Below are 27,098 nucleotides of genomic sequence, written 5' to 3'. Positions count from 1 at the left end.
GTCTAGAACCCTTTAGGGTTGGTGACGACTTGGAGGAAGATGAGGAGGATGAAGGGGATGACGAGGAGGAGGTGGCCGAGATAGGGGAGGAGGCATTCATCGCCGCTTCCCGCCCACACGCGCGGTCGACAAACTACACCGAGGCGGAAGATATCCTCTTGGTTCGTGCTTGGGCAGCTGTGGGATGGATGCAAGCACCGGCACCGATGAAACCAGTAAACGGTATTGGCAAAGGATCGAGGACAACTATTGTAGAATCAAGCCGAAGAATAGCGGGAACCGTGGAGAGTGACTATGTGAGTACATATCTCTTCACTATTTTGATTATGTGTGTGTACTATGCTATTGGTGGGTTCTTATGTGATTATGTGTGGTTGATAGGAGACAATTGTCGGCATGAGGTACAAGGAGATGGCCGCTTCCAAGGGCAAGCCATTCCCATTTAAGCATGTTTGGGCAATTCTTCAAACCTTTGACAAGTGGAAGTTGAGGGATCAAGAGACCGCACCCAAGAAGTCGGCAATGCTTAGGATGAATGATAGTGAAGATGAGGAGGAGAGGAACTTGGGCAAGCCCGAGGGAACCAAGAAGGGCAAGCTAAGGGCGAAGATGGAAGGAGAGACGTCAAGCCTAAGGGAGAAGATGGAGCACATGATGAAGACAAGAGAGGAATTGACAACGAAGACATTGGAGACGAAGCTTCTTATCACCGAGAAGAAGAAAGAGGTCAAGCTTGCACAAGTTGAAGCAAAGCGTGAAGAAGCAAAGCGCAAGGCCGACTTGGAGGAGAGGATGATCAAGCTCAAAGAGGCAAAGGTATGGAAAGAACTCATGATGGAAGAGAAGGAGCACATGATGATGTCCAAGAAGGACATGGATGAAGACCAATTGCAATGGTGGAAGGACTATAAGGAGGACATCGCAGAGAGGAAGAGGATGTTCCGTGGTGCGTCCTCTACTTTTTAAGGTGACACTCCGTGGCGATGGCGGTATGAACGACTCCTGTTTAAGGGTTTGAGGGTTCTAGTCTTTGCCCCTGTTTTTCAACCCTTAAAAGTGCCAAAAACTGGCACTTCTTAACCCTTAAAAACTGCTTTAAGGGTTTGAGGGTTTGAGAGTTCTACTAGACATACTCTTATACACCTAGACGGTATTTTTTTCTTCAAGAACAACAATGCATCAGTTTTCCCCTCCTTTTTAGCCGCCCCATAAATGCAATTGAGGGCCCACGTGACAAAAGAGCAATTCACATTTGCTTGCCGGACCGGTTGGAAACTTCGACGGAGACAGCCGGCCAGCCTGTCCCGGCACACCGCCGCTATTTAATAAGTTGGCGCATCAAAGACACGGAAATCCTCTCTCTATTTCTCTCTCCTAAAGAAACACGATAAAATTCGACAGAGGATTCGGGAGGACTTCCGCCGTCCGGGAGGCGAAGAGAGGGCGAGATGGGGGCGTCCGAATCTGTGCCGGAGACCTCCGTACACGAATTCACCGTTAAGGTGATTCATCTCCTCGCGGAATCACGCCACCCTGCATCATTTTTCTTCTTCTCCAATTTTTTTTTGAACGGTTTCTTCTCCAATTTATTCGGGGGAAATTTTGGGAGCAGGATTGCAACGGCAAGGAGGTGTGCCTGGACACGTACAAGGGGAAGGTCCTCCTCATCGTCAACGTCGCCTCCAAATGGTTGGTATTTGTCTCGTCTCCGTGGCAGTTTCCTAGGATATTTTTGCTTCATTCATGTTGGCGTGTGGAGTACTGAATATTCTTCTTTGTCATCCCATCAGCGGGTTCACGGAGACTAATTACACGCAGCTGACGGAGCTTTATCAGAAGTACAGGGAGAAAGGTCAGCTTCCCTTCTTGGTTTATTTTGTGCATCGTCTAGATTATATGCTCAAACGGCCAGAGGAAGATTGCGTACCGATGTTTGTCGAAATCATAGGATGTCATTTTTCTGGACTAAGTGGTGCTGGAATTGGTTGATTCTGTAGAGGAACAACCGGCTTCTTTAGTTTCTCATCCGTGTGAAGTGTGACTTTAGCTTTACCTTCGTGTCACACAAACACCACACCACGGTATAAGTAGTGTTAATATGTACAGGTTCATTCCCATAAAAAATATGTTTACATGTTCATCTTTGTAACTGATCTGTGTCTTTAGTTTTCTGGAGTACCAATAGTCTCAGAATATTCTGTGTCCAGCAATATGTGGAAGAACTGAACATCTGTTTGTTCCTATTTCTTTAAAAGGAGAATATTGTTTGGCATTTTCAGTGATTCAATGTTAACAAATTTAAGGAATTTTTTTTTTGAATAAATTAGGAAATAAGGGTTTGAAGAACTCAAGGGGAAATTCATTTTCGCAGTATGTTGGACTACTAGCTTAATCGACCCTAAATACCCTAGAGATTTGCTTCCTTGATGTTTTTTTCCTCCGAAAAACCACATAAAAGCATTGCGTCTTGATGCATTGACATAAAGTAGTAATAGCTACGAGCCTAGAAGAAGGCTAACAGCCCCTTAAGGACAGGAAAAGAACACGAAATTAAGTCGGTAAAACAAAATTGAGACCTTTGCCCCCCGCTAAACCCATAGGCACGGGGCTTGCCAGCTGGATGCCTTCTTCCATATTCACCATGTTGTGAGCTGCATCAAAGGAAAGACAACCTTTGTCGACGGCCTAGTGGCTTCCCCAAAATTTCTTGAACAAGGCCCAAAATTTAAGGGAGGCATCCTAGTTAGCTACAGACCACGTGATATATGATTCTGGTTGACCGCGGGATCCTTTCGGGGTAGGCCCATGAAAAGGATGTGCTGAGTTTTCATCAGGAGAATCTCTTACTTGGGCCAGCACCGATAAAGCCTATCCGACTTCACGTCACGAAGCCCATCCGGCTAAGAGGCCGCAACGTCCATCCGACTGGACCAAGACATGGTCAATCAAAACGAATGTTACTACGGCGCCATCAAGACGATTTCTTATGCGACATGGTAATTCCATCAGTAAGTACCACCTTTACGGCAGTTATTACATTGTGGCTCTTAACAGCCCTTGTAACTCCACCTTCTCGTCGTAGTATATAAAGGTGAGAACGGTGCAAGACACAGCTAGGTTCACTCAACTCTACAGGCTAGACAAATCCTCTGTAATCACTCCAATCATAAAAGAGAGAAAACATTCAAGCAGGAGGAGGGTGTTACCCCTGGAACATGGGCCGAACCCGGGTAAAACCTCCATTGTGTGAAATACCATACCTAGATCCTCCATGTTTGCCTTGCCTCTACAAAATCCCCGAATCATGAATAATGTCACGAAATCCCCGCGAGGGTAGGCGCCCCACCATGGGGCACTCGTGTGCTGGAGCTATGGTCCAGGCAGGATCATCTTTGGACATTGGTTGAGGGCTTAGGCCCCGGTAGTTTGTGCGTTCCGGTGCACTGCGTTTCGATGCCAACCATGCGGCCTGGTATTCTGTCTTCGCTGCACTCCCCATGAGCACTGTACCATGCATCGGTAGCATGCACTTCTCTGTAGATCGCTCCGGAGTCATGTGCTTGCAGTTTTCCACTCGATGTCGGCGAGTGAAGGTTGTCTAGGGCATCCCCTGGGATCTGTATCTTCAAAAGTTAGCAATGCTACTCCACAACTTGTGGGGATAATCAACTCTGATTCTATTCCGCCCACACTGGATTCTGAGTCCGTAGTGTATGAAAGTTTGTACAACTCTGCTTCTGTGACATATGTGTACATGGCTAACAATGGTGCGGCCGCTATTGATGCGCCCACACGAACAGAAGATGACACACTTCTGCACAAGTCAGGGGAACGTCCCTAAGGCCGTCGCCTTCGAGGAATCTCGGGTGGCCATCCTGAAGGAGCAGAAGTGCCTGACCCAAGTGAAGTGGGATCTTGAGGCGCGAGAGCTTGAGCTTCAGGCGGCTAGAACATGGAACACACACTGTTCTCCTCAGCAATCTGCCTTGACTACACATATGGCTCGTGTTGCATGCAGCACACAGGTGAGCCAAGGTTTGAAGGGCGTTCGAGTACATCGTACTCCGGCCATGAACCTGCTGACTGTCGCGGCATTGGCCAACAAGCTGGCTTGACCCACTAGTTGATCATCGGCAGAGGACCACATCCAACTCGCCACGCTGTTCAAGACTGCGGTGGAATAACAATATATAGCCACTTCACCGCAAGGCCGACTGGCTTCAAAGTCAATCCGGTGCTAACCTTTGGGGGCTCGTAACTGCCCCATCACCATGTAGTCGTCTTGTCCGAGTTGATCCACCAATCGGTGCCCCATCGCGCAAGACGACATCAATCGAATCCGCGCCGAGCAACGCCGACTCAGCCCCTCTCTGGAGCGGATATCAGGAGCCTGCGACGCATGGGATGACATTGAGGCTATCTGTGCGTCAAAGGAGCGATCCGAGCGTCGTGGCAAAGCCGATCGTCCCACTGGGTCAGGTTCACTCGGTCCTTTGTGTTGCAGTTGGTGCATACAGACTGAACCTTTCCTAGAACGGCGGATCGCTAATGGAATCAACAAGTATGATGGTACCGCCAAGCCCGACTTTTGGCTGACCGACTATGTTGTGGCCTGCAATATCGGCGGAGGCAACGAGCGCATCGCCATCTGCAACCTTCCCTTGATTTTGGAGGGATCAGGATAGGCATGGTTAAATAGCTTGCCCGAAGACAACATTCATGACTAGGAGTCTGGGCTGATCTATGTGATGTGTTTCTCAATTTTTTTGAGGGACATCCGTTAGACCCGGCTTGCACGGGACCTATGGAACTATGTAAAGAAGGAAGGTGAGTCGGTTTGTGAATACAACAATTGCTGGAATCGGCTCCAAAACTCCATTGAGAACGTCGTTGAGCCTTAAGCTATCCAGGTCTCAAATATGGAGTTAGGTACGAGCTCCTAAGGCAGAAACTTGGTCGCACGGACGTGTTGACCATGAGTCGACTAATAGAGACTGCCAATAGATATTCCTTCGGGAAAAAACCCACTCCCCCATTAGATCTGACTGCTTAGGGCAAAGGCAAACCTAAAGCCGAGTCCTCTCGATAGAAAAATCGTCCTGACTTCAATCGAAGGAACAACAACCAAAAGTGGAAGGGGGATGGTGGTGACAGCGTCAGCGGAGTAGAGCTGGTTGCCGTGGCGGAACACGATGGGCCGTGCAGCGGCTATCGGCCGCCAAGTCGTCAGTGGCAGCAATGCAAATATCGGAAGCTGCCATTTGATGAGATCCTTGATCAGCCCTGCAAGTTTCACGACACGAAGGAGAGGTTATCCATGCACTCCACTAGGGATTGCAACACAGTGAAGCGCCTCCGGTCGGAGAAATCAGTTGCCAACAGCAACAACAGCGACGACGAGAACCATGGTCAGGCCGCAGGCGAGATGTAACCATCTTCCAGGGGTTGGACACCAAGCGAAATCACAAGCTTCGCTCCCACGAGGTCAACGTGACCATGCCAACCATTACACAATGGCTGAACTCATCGGAGGTGTCGATCGGATTTGATTGTAGCGATCACCCAACTCACATTCCTTACCTGGTCATGGATCCGCAAGTTGGCTGGTTCCGGCTGCAAAAGGTGCTCATGGATGGGGGAAGCAACATCGACATCCTCTACGCCGCAACCCTTAGGTGCATGGGCATCCCCGAGTCTTAGTTGTCGCCTAGCAACATACAATTCCACAGAATTGTGCCAGGCAAGGCTGCTCGGCCAATGGGTCGAATCTCACTGGAAGTTGTCTTCAGCAAAGAGAATAATTTTCGGGGTCGAGACCCTCTGCTTTGAAGTTCTCAATTTCCGGAGTGCCTATCACGTCATCTTGGGGTCATCTTGGGGCGCCCTGCCGATGCCAAGTTCGTGGCTAGGCCCTGGTATGTCTACCGCAAGCTCAAGATGTCGGGCACCAACGGAGTGATCACGATCTCTGGCGACCCCAAGCACTCCAATGAGTGCGATGACGCCGACACGCCTATCGTTGAGACCCTGATTGCTGCTGTAGAGTTGGCCAAGATCCAGAAGGAGGTTGACGCGGAACAGATGCCAGCCGGCAAAAATCCAATAGTCTTCTCCTTCCAATCAGCCAAGGACACCAAGAAAGTGCAAGTGGGCCTGGAAGATTTATCCAAGACCGTGCAGATCGCCACCGATGTTCTCCCTCTGTCCGGGAATTAACTATCGCTGAAATGAGTGAATCTACACACTAAAACGCGTCTAGATGCACTCATCTCAGTGACAGTTAATTTTGGATGGAGGTAGGAGGAAAGAGCGCACTTCACAAGAATTGGGACATCTTTGTTTGGAAGCCGGCTGACATGCCAGACGTTGCAAGGGACTTCCCCGAGCACAAACTCAATGGTATCAAGGGCGCGAAGCATTCAAGCAGGCTCTTCACTGAAGCGCAAGGCCATCAGTGAAGAAATCGCCCGGCTACTCGGCTTCATCCGAGAGGTCCTCCACACGGAGTGGCAGGCAAACCCAGACATGGTGGCGAAGAAATCCACCCACATGTGCATCGACTATCGACCGATCAACAAAGCATGCCCCAAGAATCTTGCTCTGTGTTTTTTCTGGATGCCTATTCAGGCTACCACCAGATAAAGATGAATGAGTCGGATGAAGAGAAGACCTCCTTCATTATGCCCTTCGGGCCATACTGCTATGTTTCCATGTCCTTTTTTTCTGAAAAATGCTAGGTCCACTTACCAGTGTTGCATGCAGAAATGCTTGCACGACCAGATCAGCAGGAATGTCTCTACGTCTACATCGACGACATCGTGGTCAAGTCCAAACATGGAGACGATCTCCTGGCCGACTTGGCTGAGACGTTCGCCAATCTAAGGTGGATTAACATGAAGCTCAACGGAGAAATGTGTCTTTGGTAAAACTCCTTTATTTCGTTGTCTTCGGGTGCGGAGTTGAGGTAAACCCGAAGAAGATCAACGCTATTTTGAAGATGTCCAAGCCAAAAATCTGAAGGATGTGCAGCAACTGACTGGGTGCATTGCCACTCTTGTCCGGTTCATCTCTAGGCTGAGGAAAAGGGCGTGCCACTCTATCCACTTCTGAAGAAGTCTGATTCCTGAGTGGACTAATGAGGCCCAGCTGACCTTTGGAGACCTCAAGCATTCGTTGTGCACACCATTATAGCCGCTTCGGCTATAAGGGAGCCCTTGCTGCTCTACATTGTTGCTGCCAGCAAGTGCTGTTAAGCTTCATGTACTAACCGATGCAACCAAAAGTCCGAAGTGATGGAAAGGGCTAGGCAGTCTACATATACACTTCAAGACGCCCTCTCAGTGTGATGCGAGAAGTCAACACATGAATAGACTCAGAGGTATGGCTCAAGAGGCCTATACATGGACACAACGGGGGCGGCAACGACTTTTGGATAAATTGCGAAGCCAGGACTTGAACTTAGGACCTTAGCCCTGATACCATTTAAAGCTTCATGCACTAGCCAATGCAACCAAAAGTCCGAACTGATGGAAAGGGCTAGGCAATCCAAATATACACTTCAACATGGTCATCGTTGTCTTGGTGGTGGAGCACGCAGAACAAGGCAAGGTGCAGAAGGTCCAGCGATTCGTTTACTATGTAAGCGAGGTTCTCTTCGGCTCCAAGCAACAACATCCCCATTACCAAAAGCTTGTTTATGGCGGCTTTATGATGTCCAGGAAACTGCTCCACTACTTTCAAGCCCACACGGTCACGGTGGTCAGTAGCGCGCCCTTGTTAGAAACCATCGGCAATAGGATGCCACTGTTGAGTGGCCAAATGGGCCATTGAGATCGCGGCTCACGACATCAACTATGAGGCACACAAGGCCATCAAATCTCAGGCCTTGGCTGATTTCTTGGTTGAATGGATGGAAACCCAGTCCCTTCTTAGGTGCAGTCTGAACAATGGATCATGTACTTGACAGATCCAAGATGCTTAGAGGCTCGGGGGCTGGGGTCATCCTTATTTTTCTCGAAGGCGACAAGCTCAGATATGTACTGCATATTCACTTTGCTGCATCTAACAACATTGTGGAGTATGAAGCCTTGTTGCATGGCCTGTGGATCGTTGTATGGCTTCCGTGGGCTGCTTTGCGGCGAAGATTCAGATCTTGTGGTACAGCAAGTCATGAAGGATGGTGATGCCAAGGATCCTTCCATGATCGTATATCGGGAGGAAGTCGCAAGCTCGAAAAAAAGTTAAAGGGCTTGGAGCTTCATCATGTTCGTCAGGAGTAGAACGAAGCAGCTGATACACTCACGAAGATTTGCTCCACCATAGAGCCCATTCCTTCTGGTGTTTTTCTGGAGCAACTATGTAAACCATTCATCAAAACAAAGACGAAGGCCGAGCTCGAACAAGAACCCATTCAGCCAGACGCTAAGGCCGACCTCCCCATCTTTCCAGCTTGGATACAACCGTACTTGGTTTACTTAATCCGAAGGGAGTTGTCGGCTGATGAGACATAGCTCGGAAAATCATCCTCCATGCCGAGACATACACCATCATCAATGGCGAGCTTTACAACGGCAACATCATTGGAGTCTTCCAACGTTGCATGTCTCCAGAAGAAGGGCGACAAATTCTTGAGGAAATTCACTCTCGAACCTGCAGTCATCATGTGTCATCGTGCGCCCTTGTCGCCAAAGCATTTAAGCATGGAGCCACACATGCTGGGTACATCCCTCAAAACCATCCCTATCACATGGCCATGCCGTGTGGGGACTTGATATGGTGGGCCCGCTCAATACTGCCAAAGGTGGATGCACTCATCTGCTTGTCGCGGTGGACAAGTTCACGAAGTGGATCAAAGTCAAACCTATCATCAAGTAATATGGCCAGTCAGTTGTCAGCATTATCAAAGGCCTCATCTATCTGTTCGGCATCTCGCACATCATCATCACCGACAATGGGAAGAACTTCACTTTCAGACTTTTTCGCTGCTTTTGCAACATCACGGCCTCCGACTGGATTATGTCTCAGTAGCGCACCCCAGTGCAATGGACAAGTGGAGCTCTCCACCGGTCTCATCCTTCAAGGTATCAAGCCCCGGCTGCTAAGACTCTTGAAAGAGACTCTTAGCTGCTGGCTTGACGAGCTACCGCCTTTCCTATGGAGCTTATGGACGACTCCAAACAGATCAACCGGCTGCACGTTGTTCTTTATGGTCTATGGAGCAAAAGCCACCATGCTGAGTGACATCATTCATGACTCCCCTCTAGTCGTGGCGTACGTGGAGGTGGATTCCGAGTCTGCGCGCCAAGATGCCGTCGACCTTCTGGAGGATGCCCGAGAACTCGCTCACTGTCACTAGCCCATATACCAACAAAACTCGTGCCGCTATCATAGCCGCCGAGTACGAGGCCGCTATCATAGCCGCCGAGTACGAGGTCGAGCGTTCAAGGAGGGTGATCTAGTTCTCCGGCTGATCCAGAACAAGGAGGGAATGCACAAGCTCTCTCCTGAATTTATTCTTTGCATAAGTCAAGTAACTGCATGCCATATAAAAGGCCCACTCTTTGTCCCAACTATAGTCGCAACCTAACTGTCCGGTTGACAAGAGCAACAGTTGGCGGTTGGCCCGTGCACGAGAAAGGACTGCATTTCTACGGAGGGACATGCGCATCCGGACCATCTTCGGGGAGAGGCGGCATATAATGAAATTCCAAAAAATCATGAAAAAAACAAAGATCTGGGTCAAACACGGAGCAGTGGCAAGAATAGCACGTTACTCAAGAGTCTGCAACAACTTATAGTGGGAGGCTGATTGTCGGCATCGAATGCAGGCACAAGCACCTCGCGGCGGAACTTCCCTTTGGTCAAATTATCCATCCAGTTACTGTAGTCGGCGTCCGTGTATTCCTTGGGAGAGACTTGGGTAGGATCATCAGCACCCTAATAACACCACTTGGGGCGCGCTTTCGCCTGAAGTGGTTGGATACGTCGATTTACCCAGGTGGCGATCAGATCGGGTCCAGTGAGCCCCAGATCCTTGACGACCTGCAGTCTCCCCGTTAGGAGATTGGATTCCTTCGCCCCCTTCTCAATGAGTTGAGGTTTCCATCCATCCGAGTCTGCTGGAGGACCATTGGCGTATGGAGGAAGACCCTCATTGCCAGACAGTGTGGGGATATCTTGGATATAGAACTAATTGGATTGCTAAAGTTTATGAGTTTTAAGGAATCCAAACATATCTTTCCCTGAACACAAGTCGGATTCCAGCACCACCGTAAGAAGACATCGCCCCACCTGCCTTCACAGTCCGGGGTTCCGCCACGAAGATTCGCTTCCACAAAGCCCAGCGTGGTTTGGTGCCCAGGAAGCGCTCACACAAGGTGATAAAACAAGCAATTTGCAATATCCCATTTGGGTTCAGATGATGCAGTTGAATGCCGTAAAAGAAGAGCGTGTGATGTACGCGTGCGATGTACGTGTTTGTCTGCCTGTGCATCTGGTGCCGCCTCCTCGCAAGGCTTCCCCTACTGACACTGATCCTTTGGGGCCATCATCCCGATGGAAGCATACCGCACCCGTCACTCCTCATCTGCCGATGATGTTGTCCCGTCACCCCTTTGCCAGCCTGCTAGCCGGCTGGCAGGGAAGAGGCGACAACCATTCTTCGCAGCAGCAGTTCACACTGTGCACGCCTTGCGCGGAATCCGAAGCGTTCACCCCGGGACAACACCTCTGAGATCGACCCACTCGATGGCTCGCACTAAATGCGCGCAGTCGATGGGAGACTACGGTCAAGACTCCATCTGACGACTATGAACGGTCATGCAGTCTGAAAGTTGCTTGGACTAAAAACTTGACCAGACCAGGTGGCGTGACACACAATTGACGAACCAGGCCGGGATTCACTACCCTCCACGCAGTTCAACAACATCATTTGGCACCGCGCTGAACCATTCAATCGGGCAATCGCCGCTCTCGAGGAAAAGGCGTCGATATCGACTCCTGCGAGTTCTAGATCACTCGGCAATGCCAATGCAAAGTACGGACTTGACATCCTCAATGGCACAAGTTGGTTTCCTAACCAAATGCCCAAGTCCGTTGACTTACTTTTGAAGATGAAAATAGAAGGGAGTGCGCCTCCTCAGGTCCAAAGCTGGCAATGGCCTACTTGGATAAACCCGTGCGTTCCTCGAGATCACTCGGAATTTATCATATGCTTCCTAATAAGCCACAAGCCAAACGGCCACAAGCCAAGCTCCCTGCTGAGTGTATTGGGTATCACTAAGTCTGTTATAAACTGCCAGCCTCTAACCTCTTCGGGTGACCCGATGATGATCACAGTCGGTTTCCCCACAGGAACCTTCCTCTTCCGAGGAGTAGGCGCCATCCTCGATACCTTGAAGGACTTGGTGGCTACTGACGGCGGGATCCCTCAGGGTAGGCCCATGACAAGGATTCGACCCAGCAGGGCAGTCTTCATCAGAAGAATCACTCAGCTGGTCCGGCATGGATAAAGCTCATCCTATTGAATCTCACGAAGCCCATCCAGCTAAGGCACCGCAATGTTCATTTTACTGGACCAAGACACAATCAATCAAGATGAACGTTACCCGCCGCACCGTCAAGATGGCTCTTTTGGCGACATGGTAATTCCACCAGTAACAGCCACCATTATGGCTGTTATTACATCATGGCTCTTAACAACCCTTGTATCTCCACCTTCTCATCGTAGTATATAAGGTGAGAAGAGTGCGAGACATAGATAATTGACAATGATTTCACCGTGATGTGCATTGGTAGCTTCAAGACGAAGGCATTTTCTATATGTAAGCCACAATTTCAGTATCTTATTCTTCTGAACCAGGAAAAGCGTTCTGGTAAGGAGGATGAAAGAAGAGTACGAAAAAGGAAGTCAAAAGTAGTAGTCTTTAACAAGGCTTTCCTTCATCAGCATAAATATCTAAAGTAGAGGCTTTGGTATAAACATAAATCCCACCGCTCTACCACTGAGCTACTGAGGAAGAACGAACTTAAGGAAGCTGACTCTCGTTCTTTGGCCCAACCAACCGCAGACCAAAAATCCAAAAAGTGCGTCACTTTTTCTCTTTCACATACACCGGGAGGAAGGGTGACGATAGCAATCCTCTTTGCCTCCCCGGCCGGGGTAGGACAAGGGGGGCGGCGGTCAACCATCAACTCTCGATATGGGTGCGCGGTTACTCTCGGATGGTTCACGGCAATTCCAGGTAGTTTCTACTAATAGCTCATTTTCCTGTATCGATAAGAGAAATGGCATCATGTCTTCTTTCGTAGCTTGAACTATCCAACTGGACTCCGGCTATGCGGATTGCTTTCTCGTTTACGGCATGGACTACCAGCGTACCTAATCCTGTTCGCTCCCCATGCTTTCGCACCCCAGCATCGGTAGGGACCCAGAGAGCTGCCTTCGCTTTTGGCGTTCCTTCGTAGATCTACGGATTTCACCCCTACACAAGAAATTCCACTCTCCTCTGTCTCACTCCAATCTCCCAATCAGTGAGAAATAGACGGTCGGATGAGATCTCGAACGTTGTCCCTACCTACTGAGGAATCAAAAGTGTACGTAGAAAAAGAGAGTGTTGGAAATGCATCGAGGAGAACTTACCTTGTGAGTCACTACTCAGGCATTACTCAATAGAGGTGCAAGGCTTACAGAAGTGCCCAAACAACCACAATATGAACCACTTCCAATTGAAAAACAAATTCTTGTGATTTATGCTGCTGTCAACGGCTTCTGTGATCGAATGCCAAGTACTCTTAATCCAGAATTACAAAAATCCTTCTTAGAAAAAGGCTAGACAAATCTTCTTTAATCATTCGGCTCATACAAGAGAGAAAACATCCAAGCTGGATTAGGGTGTTACCCCTAGAACAAGGGGCCTGAACCTAGGTTAAACCTCCAATGTGTGAAATCCCGTACCTAAATCCCCAAATAATGAATATTGCCATGAGATCCTCGCAACACTGGTCAACAACCATATTTTTTTCTATGGCATTGGCGCATTGCCCATTGCCTAATGGGACTTCTCATCTTTTTATCTATGAAATATTTTGAATTTCTGCCATTGTACTAGCTTCAGTCCTTGAAGGATTTAGCGTGCCAAGCATTTGTTGTGAGATATAAGTGTGGACACTTTATGGAAAAATAAATCTTCTAGAACTTAATGGACACTGGATTAGAAGAAAATTATAATGACAGATTGTTAATCATGCGTTTAGCAGTAGTAAGCTCATTTATGCACTGCCATAAAATCTTATTATGCGTGATATCAGTATGGAAGTAACCCATAGATTGCCTCTTTGATGCTAAATTATATAATGATTTAGATGTTAGGTAGGGTGAAAACTAACTCCTCTTGCTTCTAAAATGGCCAGACTTTGAGATATTAGCATTCCCCTGCAACCAGTTTTTGCGACAAGAGCCAGGCAGTGACCAGCAGATCCAAGACTTTGCATGCACAAGATTCAAAGCTGAATATCCAGTTTTTCAGAAGGTAAGACCATACCCAAACTGTTTGTCAAGAAGCGTCTAATATTTTCCCACTAATGAAGCTTAGTTGAAGTCACTTTCTCTTCATAGCTAGAGCATTGGCTATTTCTTGTTCAGCATGGTTTCTAGACGATAAAATCAAAACAGAATTGGAGGGAAAATATCATGCCTTATGTTTTAAAACATATCGCAAGTTTGACACGAGTTTACGTGGTAGAAACAAATGTCAACATAGATATGCACTGTGGGCGTGTTTGGTTGTCATCTGCGAATTTGCCTGCATTGCATGCTTGGCCCAGTTGAGTCTGGCTGAGCAAAAACTGGCAAAAATAAACCAATATCTGCACATCGTTTGGTTGCCCGCATCTAGGCTACTAGGCTTCCTGTATTAGGGGATCAATTTTGGCATGGCGTTTGGTGTCCTGGACTGGCTCGGCACATGCAACTACACGGTGTTTGGTTCTATACACGGGATATGATTAAGAGTTAACAACTACACATAACACACAGAGTTACACAGTGCCATGGCGACTGCGGTGGACGGTGGTGGTGACGACGGAAGCAACTAGTCCATCGCGTCCGACGGCAGCGCGGTGAACTAGTTGCTTCCGACGTCGCCACAGAGGAAGTCCGCGCGGAGGGAGGAATAGAAAGGCGCTGCGGCAGATGACAGAGGAGAAAAATTGCAGTGTGCACGCCATGGCAGCATCAGTGTAGTAGGACGAGGGAGAGGAGGCCGAAAGGAACGACGCCGGGGATGGCACCAGTTTAGTAGGACACCGCGAGGAGGACGAGAGGAACAACGCCGATAATGGCGTCAGTGTTGTATGATGCGGGTGAGGAGGCCGAGAGGAACCACGCTGGTGGTGGTGACAGTGCAGCAAGGCGCGGGAGAGGAGGTAGAGAGGAACAACGTCGGCGGTGGTGCCAGTGTAGTAGGACGCAGGAGAGGAGGATTAGAAGAAATGAAGGAGATTAAGGAGTGCCATTAAAACATATCACACATATGCATCTGTACAGTTCATGAGGAAGATGTAGATCTACTTGTCTACGATCGTCTTAACAGAAAATATGCAACACAAAAGTCGGGTGAAACAGCGAGATGAAGCTACTGGTCAAAGGAAATATCAAACGGTCGACCGTGCGCGACAAATTTGACAAAATTCGTCCAAAATAGCTCAAAACATGAACATGAATCAAGCATTTACGGCCGAGGAAACTACGAACTGATCGCCTGAATGGAACCATAACATCGATGTGCATCTTTTTTTGTGTAGATGTTATCTCGAATCGAAGCACCGTTGTGTAGATTAGAAAGGATGGGGAAGAAAGGAGATTAGAGAGGAGCTTACCGGAGGTGGGAGAAGATAGCAAGTACAGGCTGTATACTAGCTAGCATCGTACTCGTATACTCTCATGCAAAGGGGCCCACCATGTGCTCGATGTGGCTCAACTCAGCTTGGTTGAGCTTGGCTGGTTGGAAACCGCCGATTCGCCAGTTCCGCTAGGAACTGCCTGGGAGCTGCTTTAAGTTTTGTGCGATGCAGGCCCAACAGTGAACGCAGGCAACCAAACAACCTATGTTCTTCCTGCGCGGACCTGGCTGGCCTCTATGCGGGCTACCAAACACGCCCTGTTTTGTTGCTTCCATACAAGTATACACTTTCTTTTCTTTGCAACAATTTCAGTTTGGATACATTAGGTGGGGTCAGAGTTTTTGGTATGGTGTACTGTTCATGGCCATCACATAAACATGGGTACAAATTAGAAATTACAGGACTGTTGTTTATCTGTAAAGCTGGGTCAGTCTTGTACTTGAAAATTGCAGGTGCGTGTAAATGGCCCAGATGCTGCGCCGCTTTACAAGTTTCTGAAAGCTAGCAAACCTGGTTTGTTTGGTTCAAGAATCAAGTGGAACTTTACCAAGTTTCTTGTTGACAAGAATGGAAAAGTAATCAACAGATACGCAACTGCTACCACTCCATTTTCATTCGAGGTCTCTCTCTCTCTCTCTCTCTCACACACACACACACACACACACACACACACACACATATCATGCAGTATTTTCTTACGCATTGGTCTCAAATTTGCAGAAAGACATCCAGAAGGCACTTGAGGAGGAACCCTCCGACTCGCAGACAAAAAAAGAGGAGGAATCTTCCGACTCGCAGAAGTAGGCACTTGCAAAGTATCCCCGTCGTGATATCTAGACCAATCTCTGCCAGTAAATTAATGTGATATTTCCCCTGGTTTGATCTTTGTTCTTGTATTTGTGACTTCCGCTTATGTAAGTAGAGGTTGTGTAGCTACCAATTATTTATCTGCACCGCTCTCGTGGTTTTCTTTTGGGTGCTTTTGTCGAGGTACACAAGATATTGATGAACTGGAATCGTATGCAGTTTATGGTAGTTTTGTATTTGGGCTCATCATGTTCCACGTAATGCTTAGTGACCCGGATATTCAAAATGGAGCATGATAAAAATCCGAGAGCAACTAATTAATGAGCGCTCCTTCGGGCGCCTCGCAATGATCAGCGCCATTTGGCATGCTCTCAGTCATTCGCCACGTGTTGCGCTCTGTACGCTCCTTCCAGATTTTATTTTATTATTTTTCCGCACGCGTTTTCGGCTTTTTAAACGGTTTTTTTCCGGGTTTTTTGACGTTTTGGTTTTCCCCCGATCTTCGTTAGCGTTTCGACCCAAAAAATTTTTTTTTTTGCGCGAAAAACGCGTTTATTTTTTTCTTTCATGAAAAGTCACGGTTTTTCTTCTGCAAGAGGCACGGTTGTGCTTTAGCGAGAGTCACAGCCGTGCCTTTCGAAAAAAAAACGCGTTTTTTGTTTTTTTTCTCTCGCGAGAGTCACGGTTTTATTTTCGCGAGTGGCACGGTTGTGCTTTTGTGAGAGTCACGGCCGTGCCTCTTGAAAAAGGAAAAACAAAACACGTTTTTTGTTTTTTTTTCTTCTTTCGCGAGAGTCACGGTTTTGCTTCCGCGAGAGGCACGGTTGTGCTTTTGTGAGAGTTACGGCCGTGTCTCTCGGAAAGTGAAAAAAATATGCGTTTTCTATTTTTTTTATTTCGCGAGAGTCACGGTTTTGCTTTCGCCAGAGGTACGGTTGTGCTTTCACGAGAGTCACGGTCGTGCCTTTTTTAAAAAAGAAAAGAAAAGTGTTTTCTGTTTTTTTTTCTTTCCACGAGAGTCACGGTTTTGCTTCCACGAGAGGCACGGTTGTGATTTCGCGAGAGGCACGGGCGTGCCTCTTTCGGAAAGGAAAAACCGTGCTCCTGGTTTGGTTTTTTTGTCCGGTTTTTTCATAAAAAAAGTTCATCAAAACCTATCAACATAGGATCTAGTTCTGAAGATCTCGACGCGAAGAATCCAATGGTGAAAACGGTTTGAGATTTGGACGCACGGTTTAAGAGATAAAACGTTTTGAATAAACGAATCTACGAAAAAAGGGAAAACTCCCAGGTTGCGACAAATGGCGTGCTGCATGTGCGCCACTTGTCGTGACTTAGGAAGGTGGAGTGTTCTTTGCAACGAGTACTCCTTAATTATCGATTTCGTAAAAATCCCAACATAACAAACTAGAAACCGAAATCACTAATTGAGAAGTACTCCTTGCAAAGATCATTTCCATCTTTTCAGGTTGTGACAAGTGGCATGCTGCATGTGCGCACTTGTCGCAACCTGGGAGTTTTCTTTTTTTCGTAGATCCGTTTATTCAAAACGTTTTATCTCTTAAACCGTACGTTCTAATCTTGAACCGTTTTCACCGTTGGATTCCTTGCGTCGAGTTTTTCAAAACTATCCCATGTTGGTACGTTCTAATCTTGAATCATTTTCACCGTTGGATTCCTTGCGTCAATTTTTTCAAAACCATATCCCATGTTGATAGGTTTTAACATACTTCATTTTCACGAAAAAACCCGGACGAAATAAACCGAACAAAAAAACTGAACTGAGAGCATGGTGCCCCGAAGATGGAGATCAAAGGAGCATGATGATATTGGTCATATCATGTCACTATTTGATTGCATGTGATGTTTATCATGTTTTTGCATCTTATTTGCTTAGAACGACGGTAGTAAGTAAGATGATCCCTTATAATAATTTCAAGAAAGTGTTCACCATAACTGTGCACCGTTGCGAAGATTCGTTGTTTCGAAGCACCACGTGATGATCGGGTGTGATAGATTCTAACGTTCGAATACAACGGGTGTTGACGAGCCTAGCATGTACAGACATGGCCTCGGAACACACGCAATACACTTAGGTCGACTTGACGAGCCTAGCATGTACAGACATGGCCTCGGAACACGGAGGACGAAAGGTCGAGCATGAGTCGTATAGAAGATACGATCAACATGGAGATGTTCACCGATCTTGACTAGTCCGTCTCACGTGATGATCGGACACGGCCTAGTTGAATTCGGATCATGTTTCACTTAGATGACTAGAGGGATGTCTATCTGAGTGGGAGTTCATTAAAAATTTGATTAGATGAACTCAATTATCATGAACTTAGTCTAAAAATCTTTACACTATGTCTTGTAGATCAAATGGCCAACGTTGTCCTCAATTTCAACGCGTTCCTAGAGAAAACCAAGCTGAAAGATGACGGCAGCAACTATACGGACTGGGTCCGGAACCTGAGGCTCATCCTCATAGTAGCCAAGAAAGATTATGTCTTAGAAGCACCGCTAGGTGAAGCACCAATCCCAGAGAACCAAGACGTTATGAACGCTTGGCAATCACGTGCTGATGATTACTCCCTCGTTCAGTGCGGCATGCTTTACAGCCTAGAACCGGGTCTCCAAAAGCGTTTTGAGAAACATGGAGCATATGAGATGTTCGAGGAGCTGAAATTAGTTTTTCAAGCTCATGCCCGGGTCGAGAGATATGATGTCTCCGACAAGTTCTTCAGCTGTAAAATGGAGGAGAACAGTTCTGTTAGTGAGCACATACTCAGAATGTCTGGGTTGCACAACCGCTTGTCTCAGCTAGGAGTTAATCTCCCGGATGACGCGGTCATTGACAGAATCCTCCAGTCGCTTCCACCAAGCTACAAGAGCTTTGTGATGAACTACAATATGCAGGGGATGGAAAAGACCATTCCCGAGGTATATTCAATGCTGAAATCAGCGGAAGGGGAGATCAGAAAAGAACATCAAGTGTTGATGGTGAATAAAACCACTAAGTTCAAGAAGGGCAAGGGTAAGAAGAACTTCAAGAAGGACGGCAAGGGAGTTGCCGCGCCCGGTAAACCAGTTACTGGGAAGAAGTCAAAGCATGGACCCAAGCCCGAGACTGAGTGCTTTTATTGCAAGGGAAGTGGTCACTGGAAGCGGAACTGCCCCAAATACTTAGCGGACAAGAAGGCCGGCAACGCCAAAGGTATATGTGATATACATGTAATTGATGTGTACCTTACCAGTACTCGTAGTAGCTCCTGGGTATTTGATACCGGTGCGGTTGCTCATATTTGTAACTCAAAGCAGGAACTACGGAATAAACGGAGACTGGCAAAGGACGAGGTGACGATGCGCGTCGAGAATGGTTCCAAGGTCGATGTGATCGCCGTTGGCACGCTACCTCTGCATCTACCCACGGGATTAGTTTTAAACCTCAATAATTGTTATTTAGTGCCAGCTTTGAGCATGAACATTGTATCTGGATCTCGTTTAATTCGAGATGGCTACTCATTTAAATCTGAGAATAATGGTTGTTCTATTTATTTGAGAGATATGTTTTATGGTCATGCCCCGCTGGTCAATGGTTTATTTTTGATGAATCTCGAACGTAATGTTACACATGTTCATAGTGTGAATACCAAAAGATGTAAAGTTGATAACGATAGTCCCACATACTTGTGGCACTGCCGCCTTGGTCACATTGGTGTCAAGCGCATGAAGAAGCTCCATGCAGATGGACTTTTGGAGTTTCTTGATTACGAATCATTTGACACGTGCGAACCATGCCTCATGGGTAAGATGACCAAAACTCCGTTCTCCGGAACAATGGAGCGAGCAACCAACTTATTGGAAATCATACATACCGATGTGTGCGGTCCAATGAGTGTTGAGGCTCGCGGAGGATATCGTTATGTTCTCACTCTCACTGATGATTTAAGTAGATATGGGTATGTCTACCTAATGAAACACAAGTCTGAAACCTTTGAAAAGTTCAAGGAATTTCAGAGTGAAGTCGAGAATCAACGTGACAGGAAAATAAAATTCTTACGATCAGATCGTGGTGGAGAATATTTAAGTCACGAATTTGGTACACACTTAAGGAAATATGGAATAGTTTCACAACTCACGCCGCCTGGAACACCTCAGAGAAATGGTGTGTCCGAACGTCGTAATCGCACTCTATTGGATATGGTGCGATCTATGATGTCTCTTACCGATTTACCGCTCTCATTTTGGGGCTATGCTTTAGAGACTGCCGCATTCACTTTAAATAGGGCTCCGTCAAAATCCGTTGAGACGACACCGTATGAATTATGGTTTGGGAAGAAACCTAAGCTGTCGTTTCTAAAAGTTTGGGGATGCGATGCTTATGTCAAGAAACTTCAACCTGAAAAGCTCGAACCCAAGTCGGAAAAATGCGTCTTCATAGGATACCCAAAGGAAACTATTGGGTATACCTTCTACCTCAGATCCGAGGGCAAGATCTTCGTTGCCAAGAACGGGTCCTTTCTAGAGAAGGAGTTTCTCTCGAAAGAATTGAGTGGGAGGAAAGTGGAACTTGATGAGGTGATAGTCACCCCGTCCGAACCGGAAAGTAGCGCAGCGCGGGAAAATGTTCCTGTGGTGCCTACACCGACTGGGGAGGAAGTTAATGATGATGATCATGAAGCTTCGGATCAAGTTACTGAACTTCGTAGGTCCACAAGGACACGTTCCGCACCAGAGTGGTACGGCAACCCTGTCCTGGAAATCATGTTGTTAGACAACGGTGAACCTTCAAACTATGAAGAAGCGATGGCGGGCCCGGATTCCGACAAATGGCTAGAAGCCATGAAATCCGAGATAGAATCCATGTATGAAAACAAAGTATGGACTTTGACTGACTTGCCCGATGAGCGGCGAGCCATAGAAAACAAATGGATCTTTAAGAAGAAGACGGACGCAGATGGTAATGTGACCATCTACAAAGCTCGACTTGTCGCTAAGGGTTATCGACAAGTTCAAGGGGTTGACTACGATGAGACTTTCTCACCCGTAGCGAAGCTGAAGTCCGTCCGAATCATGTTAGCAATTGCCGCATACTATGATTATGAGATATGGCAGATGGACGTCAAAATGGCATTCCTTAACGGCTTCCTTAAGGAAGAGTTGTATATGATGCAGCCGGAAGGTTTTGTCGATCCTAAGAATGCTAACAAAGTATGCAAGCTCCAACGCTCAATCTATGGGCTGGTGCAAGCGTCTCGGAGTTGGAACATTCGCTTTGATGAGATGATCAAAGCGTTTGGGTTCACACAGAACTATGGAGAAGCCTGTGTTTACAAGAAAGTGAGTGGGAGCTCTGTAGCATTTCTCATATTATATGTGGATGACATATTGTTGATGGGAAATGATATAGAATTCTTGGAGAGTATAAAGGCCTATTTGAATAAGTGTTTTTCAATGAAGGACCTTGGAGAAGCTGCTTATATATTAGGCATCAAGATCTATAGAGATAGATCAAGACGCCTCATTGGTCTTTCACAGAGTACATACCTTGACAAGATATTGAAGAAGTTCAATATGGATCAGTCCAAGAAGGGGTTCTTGCCTGTATTGCAAGGTGTGCAGTTGAGCACGGCTCAATGCCCGACCACGGCAGAAGATATAGAAGAGATGAGTGTCATCCCCTATGCCTCGGCCATAGGGTCTATTATGTATGCCATGCTGTGTACCAGACCTGATGTAAACCTTGCCGTAAGTTTGGTAGGAAGGTACCAAAGTAATCCCGGCAAGGAACACTGGACAGCGGTCAAGAATATCCTGAAGTACCTGAAGAGGACTAAGGATATGTTTCTCGTTTATGGAGGTGACGAAGAGCTCGTCGTAAAGGGTTACGTCGACGCTAGCTTCGACACAGATCTGGATGACTCGAAGTCACAAACCGGATACGTGTATATTTTGAATAGAGGAGCAGTAAGCTGGTGCAGTTGCAAGAAAAGCGTCGTGGCGGGATCTACATGTGAAGCGGAGTACATGGCAGCCTCGGAGGCAGCACAGGAAGCAGTCTGGATGAAGGAGTTCATTACCGACCTAGGGGTGATTCCCAATGCGTCGGGCCCAATGACTCTCTTCTGTGACAACACTGGAGCTATTGCCCTTGCGAAGGAGCCCAGGTTTCACAGGAAGACCAGGCATATCAAGCGTCGCTTCAACTCCATTCGTGAAAGTGTTCAAAATGGAGACATAGATATTTGTAAAGTACATACGGACCTGAATGTAGCAGATCCGTTGACTAAACCTCTCCCTAGGGCCAAACATGATCAACACCAGGACGCAATGGGTGTTCGATTCATCACAATGTAACTAGATTATTGACTCTAGTGCAAGTGGGAGACTGTTGGAAATATGCCCTAGAGGCAATAATAAATGGTTATTATTATATTTCTTTGTTCATGATAATTGTCTATTATTCATGCTATAATTGTATTGTCCGGAAATCGTAATACATGTGTGAATACATAGACCACAACGTGTCCCTAGTAAGCCTCTAGTTGACTAGCTTGTTGATCAACAGATAGTCATGGTTTCCTGACTATGGACATTGGATGTCATTGATAACGGGATCACATCATTAGGAGAATGATGTGATGGACAAGACCCAATCCTAAGCATAGCATAAAAGATCGTGAAGTTTCGTTTGCTAGAGCTTTTCCAATGTCAAGTATCTTTTCCTTAGACCATGAGATCGTGCAACTCCCGGATACCGTAGGAGTGCTTTGGGTGTGCCAAACGTCACAACGTAACTGGGTGACTATAAAGGTGCACTACGGGTATCTCCGAAAGTGTCTGTTGGGTTGGCACGGATCGAGACTGGGATTTGTCACTCCGTGTGACGGAGAGGTATCTCTGGGCCCACTCGGTAATGCATCATCATAATGAGCTCAATGTGACTAAGGCGTTAGTCACGGGATCATGCATTGCGGTACGAGTAAAGAGACTTGCCGGTAACGAGATTGAACAAGGTATTGGGATACCGACGATCGAATCTCGGGCAAGTAACATACCGATTGACAAAGGGAATTGTATACGGGATTGATTGAATCCTTGACACCGTGGTTCATCCGATGAGATCATCGTGGAACATGTGGGATCCAACATGGGTATCCAGATCCCGCTGTTGGTTATTGACCGGAGAGGCGTCTCGGTCATGTCTGCATGTCTCCCGAACCCGTAGGGTCTACACACTTAAGGTCCGGTGACGCTAGGGTTGTAGAGATATATGTATGCGGAAACCCGAAAGTTGTTCGGAGTCCCGGATGAGATCCCGGACGTCACGAGAGGTTCCGGAATGGTCCGGAGGTGAAGAATTTATATAGGAAGTCCAGTTTCGGCCACCGGGAAAGTTTCGGGGGTTACCGGTATTGTACCGGGACCACCGGAAGGGTCCCGGGGGTCCACCGGGTGGGGCCACCTATCCCGGAGGGCCCCGTGGGCTGAAAGTGGAAGGGAACCAGCCCTTAGTGGGCTGGGGCGCCCCCCTTGGGCCTCCCCCCATGCGCCTAGGGTTGGGAACCCTAGGGGGGGGGGGGGAGTTCCCCCTTGCCTTGGGGGGCAAGGCAACCCCTTCCCCCCTTGTGGCCGCCGCCCCCCCTTGAGATCCCATCTCTTGGGGCCGGCGCCCCCCCAGGGGGCCTATATAAAGGGGGGGGGGAGGGAGGGCAGCACACAACAGCCTTGGGCGCCTCCCTCCTCCCCTGCAACACCTCTCTCTCTCTCTCTCTCGCAGAAGCTTAGCAAAGCCCTGCCGAGACCCGCTACATCCACCACCACGTCGTCGTGCTGTTGGATCTCCATCAACCTCTCCTTCCCCCTTGCTGGATCAAGAAGGAGGAGACGTCGCTGCACCGTACGTGTGTTGAACGCGGAGGTGCCGTCCGTTCGGCACTCGGTCATCGGTGATTTGGATCACGGCGAGTACGACTCCGTCATCCACGTTCATTGGAACGCTTCCGCTCGCGATCTACAAGGGTATGTAGATGCACTCCTTTCCCCTCGTTGCTAGTAGACTCCATAGATGCATCTTGGTGAGCGTAGGAAAATTTTAAATTATGCTACGATTCCCAACAACATCTACCTTCGGGATTAGTTTTAGACATGAATAATTATTATATGGTGCCAGCATTGATCATGAACATTATATCTGGATCTTTTTTAATGCGAGACGGTTATTCATTTAAATCAAAGAATAATGGTTGTTCTATTTATATGAGTAATATCTTTTATGGTCATGCACCCTTGAAGAGTGGTCTATTTTTGTTGAATCTCGATTGTGGTGATACACATATTCATAGTATTGATGCCAAAAGATGCAAAGTTGATAATGATAGTGCAACATATTTGTGGCACTCCCGTTTAGGTCATATTGGTGTAAAGCGCATGATAAAACACCATGCGGATGGACATCTGGAATCACTTGATTATGAATCATTTGATGCTTGCGAACCATGCCTCATGGGCAAGATGACTAAAACTCCGTTCTCCGGAACAATGGAGTGAGCCACTGACTTATTGGAAATAATACATACCGATGTATGCAGTCCGAGGAGTGTTGAGGCTCACGGCGGGTATCGTTATTTTCTGACCTTCACAGATGATTTGAGCATATATGGGTATATCTACTTAATGAAGCACAAGTCTGAAACATTTGAAAAGTTCAAAGAATTTCAGAGTGAAGTGGAGAATCATCGTAACAAGAAAATAAAGTTTCCATGATCTGATCGCGGAGGCGAATATTTGAGTTACGAGTTTGGCCTTCATTTAAAACAATGTGGAATAGTTTCACAACTCACGCTACCTTGAACACCACAGCGTAATGGTGTGTCCGAACGTCGTAATCGTACTTTATTAGATATGGTGCGATCTATGATGTCTCTTACCGATTTACTGCTATCGTTTTGGGGTTATGCATTAGAGACAACTGCATTCACATTAAATAGGGCACCATCTAAATCCGTTGAGACGACACCGTATGAACTATGATTTGGCAAGAAACATGTGCTGTCGTTTCTTAAAGTTTGGGGTTGCAATGCTTATGTGAAAAAGCTTCAGCATGATAAGCTCGAACCCAAATCGGAAAAGTGCGTCTTCATAGGACACCCAAAAGAAACTGTTGGGTACACCTTCTATCACAGATCCGAAGGCAAGATCTTTGTTGCTAAGAATGGATCCTTTCTAGAGAAGGAGTTTCTCTAGAAAGATGTGAGTGGGAGGAAAGTAGAACTTGATGAGGTAATTGTACCTTCTCTCGAATTGGAAAGTAGCTCATCACAGAAAACCGTTCTAGTGATGCCTACACCAACTAGAGAGGAAGCTAATGATAATGATCATTAAACTTCAGATCAAGTTACTACCGAACCTCGTAGGTCAACCAGAGCACGTTCCGCACCAGAGTGGTACGGTAATCATGTCCTAAAAGTCATGTTACTAGACCATGACGAACCTACGGACTATGAGGAAGCGATGATGAGCCCAGATTCCGCAAAATGGCTCGAGGCCATGAAATCTGAGATGGGATCCATGTATGAGAACAAAGTATGGACTTTGGTTGACTTGCCCGATGATCAGCAAGCCATAGAGAATAAATGGATCTTCAAGAAGAAGACTGACGCTAATGGTAATGTTACTATCTACAAAGCTCGACTTGTTGCGAAAGGTTTTCGACAAGTTCAAGGAGTTGACTATGATGAGACGTTCTCACCCGCAGCGATGCTTAAGTCTGTCCAAATCATGTTAGCAATTGCCGCATTTTATGATTATGAAATTTGGCAAATGGACGTCAAAACTGCATTCCTTAATGGATTTCTTAAAGAAGAGTTGTATATGATGCAACCAGACGGTTTTGTCAATCCTAAAGGTGCTGACAAAGTGTGCAAGCTCCAGCGATCCATTTATGGACTGGTGCAAGCATCTCGGAGTTGGAATATACGTTTTGATGAGGTGATCAAAGCATATGGTTTTATATAGGCTTTTGGAGAAGCCTGTATTTACAAGAAAGTGAGTGGGAGCTCTGTAGCGTTTCTATTATTATATGTGGATGACATATTGTTGATTGGAAATGTTATAGAATTTCTGGATAGCATAAAAGGATACTTGAATAAGAGTTTTTCAATGAAAGACCTCGGTGAAGCTGCTTATATGTTGGGCATCAAGATCTATAGAGATAGATCAAGATGCTTAATTGGACTTTCACAAAGCATGTACCTTGATAAAGTTTTGAAGAAGTTCAAAATGGATCAATCAAGAAAGGGTTCTTGCCTGTGTTACAAGGTGTGAAGTTGAGTCAGACTCAATGCCCGACCACTACAGAAGATAGAGAGAAAATGAAAGTCATTCCCTATGCCTCAGCCTTAGGTTCTATCATGTATGCTACGATTTGTACCAGACAGGATGTGTGCCTTGCTATAAGTCTAGCAGGGAGGTACCAAAGTAATCCAGGAGTGGATCATTGGACAACTGTCAAGAACATCCTGAAGTACCTGAAAAGGACTAAGGATATGTTTCTCATTTACAGAGGTGACAAAGAGCTCATCGTAAATGGTTACATCGATGCTAGATTTGACACTGATCTGGACGACTCTAAGTCACAAACCGTATACGTATTTATATTGAATGGTGGACCTGTCAGTTGGTGCAGTTCCAAGCAAAGCGTCGTGGTGGGAGCTACGTGTGAAGCGGATTACATAGTTGCTTCAGAAGCAGCGAATGAAGGAGTCTGGATGAAGTAGGTCATATCCGATCTAGGTGTAATGCCTAGTGCATCGGGTCCAATGAAAATCTCCTGTGACAATACTGGAGCAATTGCCTTGGCTAAGGAATCCATATTTCACAAAAGGACCAAACACATCAAGCGACGCTTCAACTCCATGCGTGATAAGTCAAGGAGGGAGACATAGAGGTTTGCAAAATACATACGGATCTGACTGTGGCAGACCCGTTGACTAAGCCTCTTCCACGAGCAAAACATGATCAACACCAAGAATCCATAGGTGTTAGAATCATTACAATGTAATCTAGATTATTGACTCTAGTGCAAGTGAGAGACTGAAGGAAATATTCCCTAGAGGCAATAATAAAGTTGTTATTTATATTGCCTTATATCATGATAAATGTTTATTATTCATGCTAGAATTGTATTAACCGTAAACTTCATACATGTGTGGATACATAGACAAAACACCGTGTCCCTAGTAAGCCTCTACTAGACTAGCTCGTTAATCAAAGATGGTTAAGTTTCCTAACCATAGACATGAGTTGTCATTTGATGAACGGGATCACATCATTAGGAGAATGATGTGATGGACAAGACCCATCCTTTAGCTTAGCATAATGATCGT

General features: G+C 46.7%; 1 protein-coding gene across 1 annotated transcript; it reads left to right on the top strand.

Annotated features, from left to right (window-relative positions):
• The first annotated feature begins 1,228 nt into the window (after positions 1 to 1,228).
• On the top strand, positions 1,229 to 15,954 carry LOC109778968 (probable glutathione peroxidase 4). The gene is made up of 6 exons (XM_020337549.3): positions 1,229 to 1,502; positions 1,613 to 1,689; positions 1,791 to 1,852; positions 13,411 to 13,529; positions 15,354 to 15,521; positions 15,622 to 15,954. Exons 1-6 carry the CDS (start codon positions 1,449 to 1,451, stop codon positions 15,703 to 15,705), a joined length of 564 nt encoding a protein of 187 aa, XP_020193138.1. The 5' UTR covers positions 1,229 to 1,448; the 3' UTR covers positions 15,706 to 15,954.
• Positions 15,955 to 27,098: the final 11,144 nt, after the last annotated feature.

This window comes from Aegilops tauschii, chromosome 4 (genome assembly GCF_002575655.3).
Source record: "Aegilops tauschii subsp. strangulata cultivar AL8/78 chromosome 4, Aet v6.0, whole genome shotgun sequence".
NCBI classification, from domain to species: domain Eukaryota; kingdom Viridiplantae; phylum Streptophyta; class Magnoliopsida; order Poales; family Poaceae; genus Aegilops; species Aegilops tauschii.
The sequence above is the reverse complement of the archived record's forward strand: the minus strand, read 5'-3'. Positions and strand labels throughout refer to the sequence as shown.